Source organism: Eschscholzia californica, unplaced genomic scaffold, assembly GCF_041429995.1.
Source record: "Eschscholzia californica isolate CP2 unplaced genomic scaffold, dmEscCali1.0.p SCAF_1, whole genome shotgun sequence".
NCBI lineage: Eukaryota > Viridiplantae > Streptophyta > Magnoliopsida > Ranunculales > Papaveraceae > Eschscholzia > Eschscholzia californica.
This window is the reverse complement of record NW_028238198.1, coordinates 50,084,643-50,102,949: the sequence shown is the minus strand read 5'-3', so window position 1 is coordinate 50,102,949 and position 18,307 is coordinate 50,084,643. Positions and strand designations below refer to the sequence as shown.

At 35.8% G+C, this 18,307-nt stretch overlaps 1 protein-coding gene across 1 annotated transcript; it reads left to right on the top strand.

Moving 5' to 3' along the window:
* The first annotated feature begins 14,805 nt into the window (after window positions 1-14,805).
* On the top strand, window positions 14,806-18,307 carry LOC147567394 (SUMO-activating enzyme subunit 1B-1-like). Its single transcript, XM_086654032.1, has 11 exons — window positions 14,806-15,030; window positions 15,207-15,302; window positions 15,532-15,583; window positions 15,690-15,885; window positions 15,986-16,065; window positions 16,179-16,295; window positions 17,042-17,092; window positions 17,204-17,270; window positions 17,585-17,688; window positions 17,771-17,875; window positions 18,000-18,307. Exons 2-11 carry the CDS (start codon window positions 15,220-15,222, stop codon window positions 18,111-18,113), a joined length of 969 nt encoding a protein of 322 aa, XP_086510158.1. The 5' UTR covers window positions 14,806-15,030; window positions 15,207-15,219; the 3' UTR covers window positions 18,114-18,307.

Below are 18,307 nucleotides of genomic sequence, written 5' to 3'. Positions count from 1 at the left end.
ATCTTACACATTTTATTTTTGATGACTCAGATTCTGATGTCACACTAGTAACATAGTCTGATGTATATTGCATTTTTTAAAAATATCATGACAAACATTAAATATGTAATCATTCAATACAATGAAAAAGGCAAAAGAACATGAATAAAATGAAAGCTAGATTTCTCACTATGAATAAATAACGCAATCGACTAAGAAAATTAGAAAGTAATAGTTCAATTGTTTTGGAGATAATATCTAAATTATTTTTGTATCATCAATATTCTACTCAGGCAAACATCCTTCCCATATTTGTTCTGTCATGGCGTCTCTAAAAGTGTCCACACTTGAGATGAAGTTATTATTATGTTTGCGTCGTCTCCTCTGTCACTAGTTTTGCTTCGTCATCAATAGGGCGTTCATAGTGACATAAGTCACTAGGAACACAATCTGTACAAAGTTATGAAGAACATGGCATGCAATGACTACCTTTGCTTGTGTTCTAATGTCGCTAAAATTAGCATCTATTAGATATATACATATATATATATATATATATGTATGTATATATATATATATATACATATATATATATATATATATATATATATATATATATATATATACAATACATAATTTTTTTCTTCAATACTCCAATAGACCTTTAAAAGATTTAGGTTTTGGGTTGAGAATAATCATATACCTCCATGTTTATTTACAATAGAAGAGTATTTATAGGTTATGGTGTCCCTTAATGTTCTAAGTGGAATCTTAGAATTATATACGTCTAACATTAGCTTGTCCACATCTCATGCAAAAACTAAAAATGAACTAGAAGAAATAGATATATACCTTAAATCGTTTTCTCTCAGACTAATTTGATTGCTTTCTTCCGAAGATCTTGAGCTTCAATTGTGCAGTTTCTACTTGAGACACCCGAGCAATCGGTTCAATCTTCGACTCTTTAAGTTAGCTAAAACTTAGTTGAGTAGTGAAAATGAGAATTTTTTTCTCAAATTTGACTTTATAGATAGCTGGGAATTGATTTTCTATTTATATCTTCTGTTTGATGTCGTCAAAGACAGAAATCTTCTTGAAAGTTTTGCCCACTTATTTCTGTTAATTCAATGTCCTTTTCTAGAGACTGCCATAATCACGATTCTATTCAAAATATGATTCCTAAAAAAGGACAAAAAAACAGAAACCATAAACTGAGAGAGATTCCTAGATGAAAGTCTGTCCCTTTTGGGACTCCCATATCCATGGTCGTGGTCTGCCGATGGTTTTATCGGGCCCAACTCTAGCATGGCCCGGGCAATGTGCCCGACCTTTGTTTTCTTTATCCGACTCTTAGCCTGACCCTTTTGGATACTTTTGGGAAGATCTAATCTACTCCATCTTATCCCATTCCTTCAAGTCAGATCTTCTGATGTACCGAGTCGATCCTCTTTTGCGTAACCCATTGTAGGATTCGGACGTCGTTAGCTGCGAGCGATCCAAATGTCCCATAGATCGGAATTGGTTTCTAGCTAATGTAACGATCCATAACATGTTTGGACTAAAGGATCTTCATCATTTGTCATGTCTGACAAATTGTGCGCGTTGCCAGCTTGATCGAAAGACATCTCTTCAACTATTACAATAAATGGAAATAAATAAAGAGAGATAACATAAATATATCAACAACCCTAATTTTAGTGTATCCAATCCATTTATATCTTGGATATATGTATGAGAATATTTCCCCTGATTTATATGTTACCTTTATTAGCCTCTTGCAAATTGAACGGAGGATCAAAGTGAAAGTTCAAATTGAATAAATTTATGAGACTGAAACTTGATGAAACGATTCTTCGAAAAAAAATCACAAACTTTTGTTTGGTGTAGATCGATAAAAATATTAAGACAGTAATAACGAGCAAACATGACATAATCACACTTGATTCAGAAGCCATTTAAAAATATACGCTTAACCAGATTAAATTTAAAAACCCTTTGCACTTAATGACTTTAATCACAATGGATCCAGAGTCCCATGGAAAAAACACGACTAGTTTGTTATGACTAACCAAGCAAAATCACAAGCAGGGAGGCATCTGAAAGATTTAGGTTTTGGATGAGGAAAACCATATACCTCCATATTTATTTATACTAAAAGAGAATTACAATGGATGGAAATAAATAACGTAAATGTAGAAATAATCTTAATTCTAATGCATACATATCTTGGAGATATATATGAGAATATTTCCTTTGAATTTCTTGGGTAGGTATATTTGACTTGAATACCTCTTTTACCCTTATTACCCTCCCGCAAATTGAACGGAGGATCAAACCAAAAGTTCAATTTGGGAAATAACTTCATGGGGAGAAACTTCAGGATACGATTCTTCGACATATACTTCATTATATTGGATTGGTTGTTAAGAAGCTTTTGTTTGGTGTAGATAACACAAATAACCAAGTAATTTAGGACAGTGATAACGAACAAACATGACATAATCACAACGGATTTAGAGGTCATTTAATAAAAAGGTTGCACTTAGTGAGCATAACCACTTTAGGTTCAGAGGCCCATGGCAACAAGATTGCACTTAGTGAACATAATCACAACGGATTCAGAGGTTCATGGAAAAAAATAATCAACGTCAAAACTGAGGTAATAATCAACGACCGAGAAGATTTCCCAACTGGGAAGAAACAAAATAACAACTCCTGCCAAAATTGCCCCTTTTACGATTCTTTTATGATACCGATTTTCCATCAACACATAACTAACTTGAATAAGACCATTAACATGAACCGAGTAACACTATGAAGATCATCCTGAATATCTTTCCTTAGATTGATTATGATCTATTTACTAGCAACTACTCCCATATAATTATCATCCAAAATACGATTTGTTGAATCAAATATAATGAGAATATCTCATTACTAAAAAAAAAATTAGGATATTAACCTAATTTAATTGAAACTGGTAAAAAAAAATTTAATGATTCTGGTGGACGATAGTCATTGAAGCGGCTACTGCCGCCGGTTAAGCGGAAGCAAAATATGATCGAAACTATACTCGTTTGAGTTTTCTAGGCTCAGATACCATGAAAGATTTGGGTTTTGGATGAGGAAAAACCATATACCTCCATATTTATTTATACTAAAAGAGAATTACAATGGATGTAAATAAATAACGTAAATGTAGAAATAATCTTAATTCCAATGCAGACATATCTTGGAGATATATATGAGAATTTTTCCTTTGAATTTCTTGGGTAGGAATATTTGACTTGAATACCTCTTTTACCCCGATTAGCATCAACCTTACACTCCAAATTAAACGACGTTAAAAATGACGATCGTTATAAAATTTTAAGAGTTTTAAACTCAACCTCAGTCCGTAGCAGCCAACACCTATCATCCTAGATAGGGTTAGATATAAAATTTTAAGTGTTGAAACTAGTCACTTATCAATGACTTGTTGCCCATTGAACCTAAAACTAGTCATTTCCTAGTGTTAGGTTGGGTTGCCGTCAATGGTGACTTTTGTGTAAAGAGTTTCAACCCCATCTCTCTAGATGTAAAAGTTTAAACATATCTCTCGTTAGAGATTTGATAAACGATGTTTGCATTTTGCAAACGTAACACTATGTAACTTTATTGCTCATACCAAACAATAATTAAGGAAATACTATCTGCATCCATCTATGCAACTTTATTAAAAAGAAAAATATAACTTGCAAAAATCTTACCAACTATTACATCATACACAAAACTACACTAACCATGACGTATTCAAATGCCTAACTTCTGTATATACTTTATTGTTTTAGAAAGGAACATTAAAATTACTTATTGCTTACCCATTCGATCAACCCACAGGTAATTCGAACATATATCAGACGAGGCATCTATGCAAATTGAAGTAAATGATGGCCTATTTTTTGTTCTATCTTAAGCAACACAAGGGAGAAAGTTTTCTAAGTATTTTTACAATTATAAACATCACGATCTTGTTAGGATACAATATATTCCAATAAATTGACATCCCAAATAGACTCCAATTAGACCTTCATGCATATCGTAGTTATAGTTATATATCTCACCCACAATTTTGGATATCCTCGTTATATGATGAAATTTTTTGTAAAATTTATCAAAGTTTCCCTCAAAATAAAGAAACAAAAGGAAAAAGAACTTGCCTGTATATAGTTTCTGTAGAAACCAGATCTGTTTTTGTCAATTTGGGCAACCAAACGTTGTCCGAATCAAGATCAGGATGGAACATTGTATTCGTCTCGTCGAGCTCTTGAATTTAGACATAAAGTTTATCAAAATCCGATTTCATATGAATGAGTTATCATTGATTTACTTGGGAAAAATATAGGGATAACTACAGCGTGTAGTTTTATTATTAGTACCATATTGGAAAAATAAGGAAAGTTGTACTTCCTTATATAGACTTTTCCTTGTGTTACTAATAATAGATTGGTTGGGATGATGGGATGCTTGGCGTGGTGCTTTAGAGGCGCCCGCACGTACGCCTCTAAAGCACATTGGGCGCTTTAGAGGTGCCCGAATGCACCTTGCACTTTGCACGTACGCATCCTCGCGAGGAGTGATTGGATTTTACGATTATAGATATGATCTGACGGTCAGGATATTTGGCGCTCTTAAGATAGATCTGTTGATGATCTAACGGTGGGCGTTCAATGCGCGAGATCTTAATAGATCCGTTAAGATCTGACGGTCAACATATGGCACCCGAAAACCAACAGCCATATTCATCTATAGGCACCCATACGAAGTGGTGTCAATACCCCTATAAATACCATAAGAATTCAGCAAACAAATCATTAGTTTTTAGCATTTCTGAGATATGATCTGACGGTCAGGATATTTGGCGCTCTTAAGATAGATCCGTTGATGATCTAACGGTGGGCGTTCAATGCGCTAGATCTTAATAGATCCGTTAAGATCTGACGGTCAACATGGCACCCGAAAACCAACAGTCATATTCATCTATAGACACCCATACGAAGTGGTGTCAATACCCCTATAAATACCATGAGAATTCAACAAACAAATCATTAGTTTTTAGCATTTCTGAGCATTCATTTTTAAGCATTAGAGTTTAAGGATCGTTGTTCAGAAGTTCATATTACTTACAAAGTTCGTCAGACTATCATAACTAAGAGGTACCCTCTTTACTCTGATAGGTAATCCGTTTTATCCTGGGAGACATACACCATTACTTTTGGTACTGATATACAGGGCGTAAATTGTCTTACGGACAGAGGTATCCTCGACTCGGATATTTTACATTTTTTTTTTCTTTTTATAATTACTGTTGTTATCTTAATTGTTAGAAGATAATTCTTTCTCCGATTTATCAGATAGAAAGATAATTAAAACTGGGTGTACTCTGTTTTGTTAAACATAAAGATTAAGAACTATTGATGTAGACGCAGTGAAATTAAAGAAGAACAATAAAATAAACGAAGAACGGTAAAGAAAACGATAAATAAACTAAAACTTAATTAACTTCAATGGTTTTTCTCTCCAATGTAAAAAATAAAATAGACTAGACCTCCTTTTATAGGATAACAGACTTTCCTAGATAGACTCAAACTAGGATTCCTAAATAATAAAATACTTAAAACAAAGAAACTTCTACATAAAGAAATACCAATTTAAAGTAACTTCCTAATCCTATACTAATTAGGACCACTATTGTGGCAGACCGGGACGTGGGCACGCGTGGACGTGGGCCCACGTGTTATGCGCCTGTATCAGCACCCCGTTCCCCAGAAGGTTCGTCCCGAACCGAATTTTGGATGGAGGTAAGTTCAGTAGATCCTTCTGCAATCGGCAACAAGGTGATAATCTTCTTCTTCCATGGAAACTCATAAACATTCAAACGTCCTTTGTAAGTAGCATCCACATCTGATTGCCAAGGGCGTCCCAAAATAATATGGCATAGATCCATGTCGGTAGCATCACAAGTAATGTCAGATAAATAAAAAGAGTCAATAGAGAGTGAAAAGGTACACATGCGATCAACACGTGTAGCAGTACCGGATGGAATCCAAGCAGTACGATAAGGATGTGGTTTTGGAATAGTAGGAATACCCAAGTAAGCAACTAGTCTAGATGAAATCAAATTCTCCACACAACCATTATCAATAACGATAGTACAAACTTTGTCCAAAACCGTACCTAGTGTAACAAATAAATTTTTCCGTTGAGAATGATCGGGTTCAAGTGGAGTAAAAAGTACCCTACGAGTTACTAGCATAACACGGTCACCTGAATCAGGGTCAATATTGACATGATCGACCTCCTCACGGTCTGAATCCAATTGAGTATGTTTCTCCACTAAGTTTGCTTTACCACGTAACGGGCAATTATTAGAATAATGACCTGTTTCAAAACAACGAAAACACTTACCCGGAGGTGGTTTTTTATAAGGATTCTCAGTAATATTCTTAGATCCGTCATCCGTTGGTTTTGATAGGTCGGCATCATCTGGATGTGGTCGAACATAATTGGGACGATTGTAGTTCCCCCGATAGATTGAACGAGAATCGGACTCAAAAGAACGAGCCACACTAATACATTCAAAGACGGAAGAGAATGGACGGAGGTTGACAAGATCCTTAATGTCACCCCGAAGGCCATCTTTGAATTTTTCCAATTTCATGGATTCTGTATCGGGAGATTAAGCCGAGTACTCAAACGCTGAAACTCGGAAGCATATTCTTCAACTGAACGTCGACCCTAACGACAACGAAGATATTCCAAACATAATTGATTTTCGTAATCAGGAGGGAGGAAACGTGCCATCATAAGCGGTTTAAGTTCAGACCACGAGGATAAGGGAGGAAGATTTGATAATCGCCGTTGTTCAGATTCCTTTTTCCACCAAGTTAGAACTGTTTTTGAAAGATATCCGGTAACACATCGTACCTGTTCTTGTCCGTGTACCTGCATAACATCAAAGAAAATTTCCAATCGGGCAATATAATCCAAGAAGTTTTCGATGTTGATGGAACCGTCATATGCCGGGACGTCCATTCGTATACGGTACGAAGAATAAGCTGGTTGAGGATCATGATCTTCATCGGGATGGTGGTCGTCGGGTTCGGTATGAATGGGACGTGTTGGAGGAGCTGTACGATTTCGTTGCATGGATCTATTAAGGTTCGGTTCTCGGTAGTTGAAACGGGTATTAGATCGATCGGGTTCATAAGATTGGGTTCGGTGGTGAAGACGAGGTTCATTACGGTACAGTGGATAGTCGGGTTCATCGAGGTGGGTTCGGTGTTGGACACGAGTTTCCTCTCGGTTATGGTGTTGGGTTAATGGGAATTCAGGTTCTCGATTATGAGGAAGAGATGGGAAATCGCTGGGTCGTTTGATGAAAGATTCAGCTAGCCAGGTTCGGGAAGGTGGATAGTTGTCGGAAAAACGTTGAACTTGGTGGGTGAGGGGTTCCGGTTCTCGGTTTTGAAAGGGTTGGTGGGTTTCAGTTCGGTGGTTTGAAGAAGAGGCACCTCGGTTTGGTGTGAGGTGGGGAGATATGGCTTGAGAGTGTTGGCGAGTGGGTGTTTCATTGTTGTTTCTCGAGTATTCAAGGTCACGATTTGGTTGGTGAGTTTCGATTGGGAGGGTGGTTGGTGAGTAGTATTGCCGAGGAGTATGGAGGGGGTATGGTTGGGTTGTACTCGGGTTGGTAATGGATTGGTGAGAGAACGACTCGGGTATGGTTAATGTGTGTTGACGGTGAAGGAGAAAGGTGGTGTGGTTGGAATGGTTGTAGGGTTTGTGTATGTTAATGGGAAAATCGGTGAGAGTGGTGGTGTAGGGTTGGTGTGTGAACAAATCGGTGGTAGGATTGTAGTCGGGCATGGGTTGGTGATAGTGTGACCGAATAGGGGTATTGGGATTGGTGTGGTGATGTCAACGGTTGTGTTGGTGGTGGTTGGAGGTGGTTGTTGTGATGAGGTTTGAATCGTAGTAGAAGAGGAAGGAGTGGTGGTGGAAGAGGGAGACTTACATATGCCTTCGAGTTGTTTAGATAACTTCATGATGGACTCATTGACTTGATCGAATCGATGACTGATATGGTCGAATTTTTCCACGTTTTCCTTCTTGTAATTCTCAAAAGCTTCTTCCAATTTTGTAACCGAGGATAACTTCTTGTTGATGTTGTCCCATTCGGAGGCAAAAGTTGGTGTCTTCTCTTTAGTTGTTGTAGCAGGAACGGTAGTATTAACCATTGTGATTGGTTAAAAAAAATATGGCTCTGAATACCACTTGATGTAGACGCAGCGGAATTAAAGAAGAACAATAAAATAAACGAAGAACGGTAAAGAAAACGATAAATAAACTAAAACTTAATTAACTTCAATGGTTTTTCTCTTCACTGTAAATAATAAAATAGACTAGACCTCCTTTTATAGGATAACAGACTTTCCTAGATAGACTCAAACTAGGATTCCTAAATAATAAAATACTTAAAATAAAGAAACTTCTAAATAAAGAAATACCAATTTAAAGTAACTTCCTAATCCTATACTAATTAGGACCACTATTGTGGCCGACCGGGACGTGGGCACGCGTGGACGTAGGCCCACGTGTTATGCGCCTGCATCAACTATTCTCTTAAAAGAGAACCAGGGAAACAACAGTTTCCAATGCAATACACCATTATTATCGTAAATAGAAAATTGATAATTGACCTCCTCAATTATCATCAATTTCTTTCACAAATTTAATTACCAGAAAACAAATTATCCAATAGTTAATAAAAATGGGTAACTTCAAGTTTAAAACCAACTTATACACTGAGCCAACAACCCATGAATTAATCTCTCTTCCTTCCACCGAATTTGAATAGTTGAATAATTCTTTGCGCCAAATAATCTTCAATTTGCTTTTTGTCATAAAACAGTAAAAGTCTCTATCCCTATGAAAACTAATGCTTTAAGATTGTTATTAAATTTTTCTTTGATCAACAAATAAGAGGGATAGAGAATAGAGGTTTGAAACGTGTACTAGGTACACTTTCCTTAAAGCATTATTTGCTTCCTCTAACTCGAGATTATTTGAAGGTTACAAGGCAAATTGCTTCCCAAGATATGCCAAGCCTTTGTGAAACTACACCAAGTAACTTGTGGAGATTTCACTTAAGGAGCATTAGAACATATTGAAGATGACAAAGGTTTTCCGACACAGTTTCTACACTTTGTTTTATTCATATCCTAGTTTGTTTAGAGAAAATTTTATTTATAGAAAACAAAGAGACATTTTCCAAGTAGAAAATCCTTTCACAAAAAGAGATATCTCTCTATATAATTTATCAAACGATATAACTATTAGACATAAATTTCAAATTCAAATATTATAAAAATTAATTTCTGATTTTATAAAATAGATTACTTAATAACTTGTCCGAAATTCCAACAATTAATAGACGATGAATGTTTTAAAACAAGTTTCAACCTTGGAAGCCTTTTGAAAAATGAGATTGAGATGAGAAGAAATGATCCGAAAAAGAGAAACAGAAGACACTTCCTAACAAGATTTAGGATTTCGGGATTGTGTAGAGTGAGGTGAGAGAATAGAGAATTGGGTGCTTCTAAAGGCACCAGGCCAAAAGGCTGTTAGCATCCGGAAATTTTATTGACTCGGGTCAATAGCCATTGACCCGAGTTCTCTATAAGCACCGGTTTTTAATGTGGGTGACATTCACCTTCATTTGCTTCTTCCATCTTCTTCTTCCAAAATAAAAAGAATACCAATTCATTTTTTTCCAAAACAAAAATCATGTGTGCTCATCTAGATAGTGTAAGTAAAAAAAATTTCATTTTTTCTTATTTACTTTCTATTCCTGTTAGTAAATACACAAAATTGAAAAGAATGAGTCCACTCTTCTTCCTTCTTCACCAAATTTCATCCACAAAATAAACTCATTTCTCTCCTCTTCCTTCTCATGTTCATCTTCATCCCTTCCATATCCCCTTTGTAAATGTAGAAGAAAGATTGCAAGATTCAGAAAGGTAAAGAGAGAGAGAGATGAGAATAAGGGTTTTTAGAGAGAGGAAGATGAAGAAAACCTTGCGAGAAGTAACAGAGGAGCTGGACATGGTCGACTTCACGAGAAAGAGAGTGAAGATTGGGATGTTTTTCAAACCCCGGATCAGCTTATCCGTTTGGCCCTCTTAGGTCCCGGATCAGCTGATCCGTTTGGTCCTCCTAGGTCCCGGATCAGCTGATCCCTTTGGTCCTCCTAGGTCCCGGATCATTTGATCCGTTTGGTCCTCCTAGGTCCCGGATCAGCTGATCCGTTTGACCCTCCTTGGTCCCGGATCAGCTAATCCGTTTGGTCCTCTTAAGGCTCGGACTGGTTCAGTCCGTCCGAATAGATTTTGTTTGATTTTGTGATAAACGGTTGGAGGTGTTAGGGTTGGCTTTGACTAGTGACTACATAGTTGAATGGTGCTAACAGAGAAATGAGCATTTGAGCCTGGTGTTAATAGAGATGGATGCTAACAGCCTTTTGGCTTGGTGCCTTTAGAAGCACCCTAGAGAGTTTTTTGATAATCCAAAACCCTTTTTTTGGATTATAAAGAATGAGGATTTCTTTCAACTAAAAAAAATAGAAATAAATAAAGAATGAGGATTTAGGAATAAAGAATGAGGTTATGATGGGCGAAAAAGCAAAATCATTTAATTTTGGTTCCAATTTAAGATTGCGCCTTTAATCTTTCTTGTGTTTTATTTTGGACCTAGAACATATTACATACTTCTAAATACTATTTGAGTGCACTTTTCACCAATCATATAGATAGAAATAAGTCATAAATGAAATAAGGGTGATTCAAATCAAAATTCATTAGTATTTCGCGTAAAGAGTTATAGATGAATCCACAATACCGATTCAAATTTCTTTTGCCGACTAAAAGAAGTACTTGTATTTGTGCATAAATACAAACAACAAATCAATGCCGTAGCTAAGAATTTAGGGGCCAGATGGTAAAATTTATTTTGGGTCTTTTCTCCAATATGTACAACAAATTTTTTTCACACAATGTAGTTAGACAAAAGTCCAAATGTTATCCACTACTAATTAATGTAGTGGTTGGACACTCACTCCATGACCAGAGGTTTGAAGTTCGATTCTCACTGGAACTGAAATCCATGAATCACAAATCTTGGGATAAATTTAATAGGGTCTGCGCCCCCTTCCTATTGTCCGTTCCAAAAAAAAAATCCAAAATTTTAGTGTTTGTGATCTGTATGACCATCTTAAATGTGTATTATTTTCTCTCACATTACCTTCCCATCAAAGTACATACTTTTCATCTCCTAACTTCATTCTTTTCATGATATGAATTATTTAATAAAATTAAAAAGAATAGAGAATTAACATTCAATTCCATAACCAACAGTTTTGGAGCATACAAACTTGAACAATTTTAATTGCTTTTTCTATAACTAACTAGTTATTGTCTGATAGTTTTAGATAATAATGTGTTGCAAAAATAAACAAAAAAGTTGATGAGCAAGAATATTGATCTTACAACCTTACATGGTGTACAAGATGTTTACCAACTAAGATACATCTCATTGCAAAACAATTTAGTACAACATTTAAGGGTCTTTTACTATTTGAGGAAGCTTTGCAGTTTGAGGGTTCTCGGTGCGACCACACATATCACACCCTCTCCAATACGCCCCTGCTACTTCACCATTGTACAACTGACATAAAATAGTCAAATATATTGCAAAGTAGAACTATAAATGTGACAGATGATGACTTATTTTGTATTTTAAGCAACTTTTGTCGAACTGTCATGACCCGATTATAAAAATTTTCTCCGACAAAAAACGGGACTGATGTAGTTATATGAGCCATGGACTACATACAGTGTATGTAGTCCACATTTAAAATAGAGTACTTAAGAAGCATCCATCATCTGTAAGTATTAAAGTTCCTTCTTCAATGCACGTCTCTTTACCTTCCCAAATTTTGCAGGCTATATCACTTCCATTGCTAAGTCATGAGATGTGAACAAGGGAAAGCCATCAAGGTACTCAGCAATTGTACCAACCCCAAGGGAGTTTCCAACCCAAAATGAGGAATAAATACAATCAAGAAAGTTTAGGTGAGCATTCTTCCTTGGAAATTTTTAAAAAGATTTTCGTTTTCTCTTAATATTTTTATTTTTATTTTTACCTTTATATATATGGCATTTGAACCTTTTTAGAGCAGCCATTTGATATAAGTTCACTATTTCCATGTCAGGATTAAAAGCATTGTCATTCGAAAATAAAACTGCAAGTCGACAATATAGTGGTCAAATTGTTTTGAGGTGTTACCAACCTATAGTTAGCATGTTCAAAAGGCAAGCTACTATACTTCACTCCCATCTAATTTTATGGTATTTTTGGAATGAACAATCAATTCATGTTTGCCAATAGTACTTTTGGTTTCAATATTACGTGTTTATTTAGAATTCAAAGTACTTTTGGTTTCAATATTACATGTTTATTTAGAATTCAAAATCCATTTAGTATATTTGGGGTAGTGTAGATAGATATAAGGAGAGAGGGAGAGAGAGAGTTGCCAATTTGTGGTGATCGCCGTCGAGCGACTGACTGTAAAAGATCAAGGGAGGAAGACGAAGAAGATGAAGAAGTGATAAAGAATGAAAAAAGTATAAAGAAAACAAATAAAAAAGGAGAGTAAAATGACACGTTGATATTCTAGTCAATAAATTAAAGATACAAAAAGGATGTCATCTGGATATCTATCGTAAACTAGATTGCTACGCTGGAAATTGGTCACAAAGTAGAGGCCAAACGGGAATAACCCTTTCAAAAACACATGACCAAAGGCGAAGGGTAAATCACCGAGTTAAACTTATTCTAATCGTCAAGCCGGTTCGAGTAGGGTGGTGGATGGAATACGGGTTAACTGTGACCATTTGGCTTAAGGGGTCCGGTTTCGCCCCTTAGAAACTAAGGCCATGTTTGGCGCGCGGGAATGGCGTGGGAATGGAATGTGATTCCCGGGAATCACATTCCGGACTATTGCTTGGCTTGTGGGAATGGTGTGGGCCCGAGAATGCGATTCCCACAAAAAGGGGTAATAGTAAACCCGGGGGGGAGGTGGGTTTGTGATTCCCATTCCCCCGGAATCACATGTACCAAAATTTGTGGACAAATATATCCTTAAAAAATATTGAAATTACCTATCCTAAAGTTGGATGTCATATAAATTAGTAAATTAGGGTTTTTTATTGTATTACCCGAAGTCCCCCTCTCTCTCTCGTCATAGCAAAAAAATCCCATTGTTCACAGGTAAGCTCGTGCTTTTTGTTTTTATTCTTGATGAAATCTATCATGTTAGGAACCCCATTGCTCTAGGATACAAATTGAAATTGTTGAAATAACACCAAACCCAAGGAATTATAATCATAAATTTATGTTGAATGGTAGCCTCTAGGTTTCTTTTTGTTGAAAAAGTAGGTAGCTAAATCAATATTTATCAATATAATAATCAATAACATGAACTAGGCATATAGGTTTTTTTTGTTGAAAAGTAGGCACTGCCGTTTTTTTTTTGAGATTTGACCTAGGTACTGTAATCATTAATTTTATAACTACTAACCTCCATACAATTTTAACAAAAATAAATATCTTCATACCAACATCTACATGTAATTAATTTTTTTGTTGAAAATATGTAATTAAATTAGATGTAACAATTGTTACTTTTGGTATTTAGTCAAATCTATATAGCATTCATTCTTTTCTGGTTTATAGTTTTTTTTTTGTAATTATTGGTGCATGTAATTAAATTAGATGCAACGAAACAAATTGTCAGTGATCTAATTCTTACGAACAGAAGATGTCTTTATATGCAGTTATGGCTCGTCTAACCACCTTGCGAAAACGAAAAATCTTGATTATTTTAGATAATTTGAGGTTATTATTAAATATGTTGACGTTATTGTCAGCAATGGTCGTCACACAAGTCGAACACTATTATAGGTCTTACATACTAAAGTCATCATCGACTTTTACGAATAAATTACGTAGAGAGAATATGAAGAGAATGGTTTGGGATAGTGATTTAGTATGCAGAGAACAATTTCGGATGGACAAGAAAACTTTTACGATTTTGTGTAAAATGTTGCGCACTATTGGTAAAGTGTATGACACAAATGAGGTTTGTGTGGAGGAGATGGTCGCGATATTTTTGCATATACTTGCCCACCATGTGAAGAATAGAACTATAAAAATAAGGTTTTATCGTTCCAGAGAAACAATTAGTAGATGTTTCAATAATGTGTTAAATGGCGTAATTCGGTTGGAAAAAATATTTTTTTAGAATTTGATATTAATAAGTACTATTTAGGTTCATGAACAAAATTTAATTTTAGATAAATTTCTATGTAGGTTTACGAACATAATCTTATTTAGATAAATTTATTAGTTTTAAATTCTAATCCTTTGATGTGTCTTATTATTATTTTATATTTACGAATTTGAAAAAATAATACTGATTTTAATATACAACAAAATTGATGTGTATTTTATGTAGTTTAAGTAAGGATAAAAATGAACTTTTACAAATATTTACATTCCTATTCCTGTATGAACCAAACACCTAATTAGGAATATGGCAGGAATCAAATTCCCATTCCTGGTCTAACCAAACATTAAACTACAGTAATCTGATTCCCAGGAATCAGATTACGGGAATGTGGTTCCCAGGAATCACATTCCATTCCCGCGCGCCAAACATGGCCTAAGGAACACTCCTCCCTTATGCGAAGTGTTATTGGCGCCCCGTCAAGACAAAATTTGAAAAGAAGAAAATGAATAATAGAGGCGCTAATAACTCTTCTGGGGACGCCTTTAGAATAACCCCCAAGAAACCAGGCATAAAGGCGGTAAAGGGGCTTAACCTTGACCCGTTTTCTTCGTCTTCTTCTTCTTTTACTTTTCGCTCTGAACTTCAAGCAATAACTTCTGAAGGTAAGTTACACACTGACTATTTCACTTCTAGGGTTTTCAAATTTATCCTCATTCTCCCCAACTTATTTTTCATTTCCCTATTAGGGTTTTTGTTTGAGATCTCCTAAAGTTGCTTAACACTAACTTGAGTTGACTACTTTAAGAATTCTCACCACAATTATTTCTGTTTGAATCAGTTTAAGTTTGCAAATGGACGGGGAGGAGTTAACAGAGCAGGAAACTGCACTATACGATCGTCAAATTCGAGTCTGGGGTGTCGATGCTCAAAGGAGGTAAATTCATCTACTTATTTGGTTAAATCATATATCTAGCTCTTCATTCTCCATAGAATTTTTTCAAATCAATCACCTTTCCATGCTTATGTATTTGAAATCAGTAGTTGGGAATGGATTAAGATTTTTTTCATCTGTTTTTGTTCTAGGGTTTTCATCAAGTATAATTTACATGACCTAGTATATTGTTTTCTTAAGTTTTAACTGCAATGTTTCTTAAAAATTGAAGGTTGAGTAAGTCTCATATATTGGTTAGCGGCATAACCGGCACAATTATTGAGGTAAAACAACTATCGATATCCCTTGTTGTTTGTAACGTACTTCCGTTAATGTTTCAGTTGTAATGGCTTGTGTAGGAACTTATTTTTGATGTATTGTTGTGTGTAGTTTTGCAAGAACATTGTTCTAGCTGGAATTGGTAGTGTGACCTTGATGGATGATCGATTGGTGTCAGAAGAAGCCATTTGGGCAAACTTCTTAATTCCGTCAGATGAGAACTTACCCATCAGTAAATCCCTTGCTGAAGTTTGTTGCGATGCCCTGAGGGAGTTCAATCCAATGGTTCGTGTTTCAGTAGAAAAAGGCATGTATACACTCTACCTAATTATGAGTTAATGTACTAATGGTGGTATATATTTTAGCTAATAATACGCAATACTGAGTCGAACATCTTATTCTAACAGGTGACTTGTCGAGTGTCTCTGGAGATTTCTACGACAAGTTTGGTGCCGTCGTTCTCGGCCGTTGCTCTCTAGCAACAAAAGTACGGTTTCCATTTTATTTATGTCAACAGATAGAGACGAATGCTTCAATTGGCTTGGAACTTGACTGTTTACGCATTCACATGTCCTTATCAACTGTTTGCTTCTATTTCAGAAAAAGGTTAATGAAACATGTCGGAAGAGACCAAACCGTATTGCATTTTACTCAGTTGACTGTAGGGACTCATGTGGTGAAATATTCGTCGATTTGCAAGACTATGCTTATGCTCAGGTAGTCAGGTTTTCGTCATTGTTTTCCCTTTAAGCTTCAATTTTGCTATATATTATTTTTTTTTTTTGTATTTCAACTTTCGAACCTGGATTCGTTATTGAACTACCCAACCAACATAGCAAATTTTGTTTGTAATTAACAATAGAAGGTGTCATGCAGTTGATTCTGATCTTATTTTCTCGACTATTACTTCCAACTTTCAGATTCCATCTTATAACCAACCAATCAATTTGATATAAACCAGACCATTTCGTGTATGTATTCCGACTTCCAGCTTGTTCTTATTGAGATTGATAACAACTTCGGCATTGTTTTCTTCTCAATATAGCGCATCAGATGGTGTAGGACTGATGATCTTCCTCCCTTGTTTAATTGGTTCATTAGTGTCATTAATTTGCGTCACCAAAGCTTTTAGGATTCATAAATTGGAGCACATTGATGGAACGGAAACTTGCATAAACCTGATCAAGTGCATGTGGTGCTAGTCGTTGTTGTAGATTTTCGAATAGCAGAAAGTTTTTTCGTATCTGCATTATGCTTCTGTTTAGGTTCCTAGTTAGTGGTGATTTCTCAGATTTTGTTTCTAAATCTAGTATCGTCTGTCAGTTATAATTTATAAAAGCCTCCTCGATATATAGGAGGTCAAATATTTTGCATTTCTTCTTTGTATAATCTGTCAAGAGACATTGCCCAATGCGCGTACAGATACACGAAATAATTTCATGGATTTATTACCCATTTTGCAGAAAAAGCTTGATGAAACTGTTGAGTGCCGATTGCAGTATTCAAGCTTTGAGGTATGCATCTATGAATTAGTTTCAAATTTCATTCGGGAAGATGTTTCATGCAAGCAAAGGATGACTTAAATACTTAATCATGCCATCAACTCTTGGTATTTCTCATTTCAGGAAGCAGCTGCTGTACCTTGGAAAACACTTCCTAGGAAAGCGTCAAAGCTTTACTTCGCCATGAGAGGTATATCTTTATGTATGATATTTTGGACGACTTTGCACAACTATGACCTGTCCAAAAAACCTATGGACTACAAAAGAACTAGAATGCGTCCCTTACAAAGAACTATAAGTATGCACGATTCCATCACTTTCTAAGGTAGCTTTTAGGCCTTGGTTAGAATCCCCAGAGAGAAATTACAAATGTTATATTAGAGATATAGAGTCCCCCTCTTCAGTCTTTCTGCTAGGGAGGTTATATTGTATTCTGTGGACATGGGCTACTACGTATAGTTTATTTTTCCTAGGAAAGTGATGCAATGATCACTTCCTGTGCAGTGATAGAGAAGTTTGAACAGGACGAGGGGCGGACCCCTGGAGAAACCTCAATCACCGATCTCCCGAGTGTTCTGAAATTGAAGAAGGAACTCTGTGAGGCACAGGTGATTGTCTTTCGCACAGGCTTTGTTTGGAATATTAAATTTTTACGCTTCCCTAATATGAATGATTTGTATAACATGGCAGTCTGTGAATGAATCGCTTATCCCCGACCGTCTGTTGGAAAGATTACTACTGGGTACTAAAGAACATCCACCAGTGTGTGCTATCATTGGTGGCATTCTTGGACAGGTAGTAAGAATGTGTACTTGGTTGTCGTTTAGTCATTCTTCTCTTTTTTCCTTGGGCCTATAAAGTTCAGTTTATTACACAATAACTGAAGTCGATGTGAATCGATCTATATTTGTTTTATCAGGAAGTTATCAAAATGGTGTCCGGAAAAGGGGATCCTGTCAAAAACTTCTTTTTCTTTGATGCAATGGACGGTAAAGGCATAATAGAAGACATAGTGAAGCCCGTCATGGAATAAAATCAGCTTTAATCTGAGAAACACTTATTAGGAGTAAGTAATTATTAGGTTATTTGATCATTATGGGAAAATCTTCTCTGGTTTAGCACTAGGAATTTTGGGAGGATACTGCTGCTGCTTGTATTTAACTTGAGAAAACTCGTTCTCAGATTACTCTTTCCATGAATGAATCATCTAGGCTCTAACTTATGCCA

Bases quoted from the DNA above. Each gene is read 5' to 3' on its own strand.
- LOC147567394 (XM_086654032.1), top strand. From the start codon at position 15,220: ATGGACGGGGAGGAGTTAACAGAGCAGGAAACTGCACTATACGATCGT. The intron at 15,584-15,689 runs GTAAAACAACTA...TGTTGTGTGTAG, and splicing joins TAACCGGCACAATTATTGAG to TTTTGCAAGAACATTGTTCT. The intron at 17,271-17,584 runs GTATATCTTTAT...CTTCCTGTGCAG, and splicing joins GCTTTACTTCGCCATGAGAG to TGATAGAGAAGTTTGAACAG.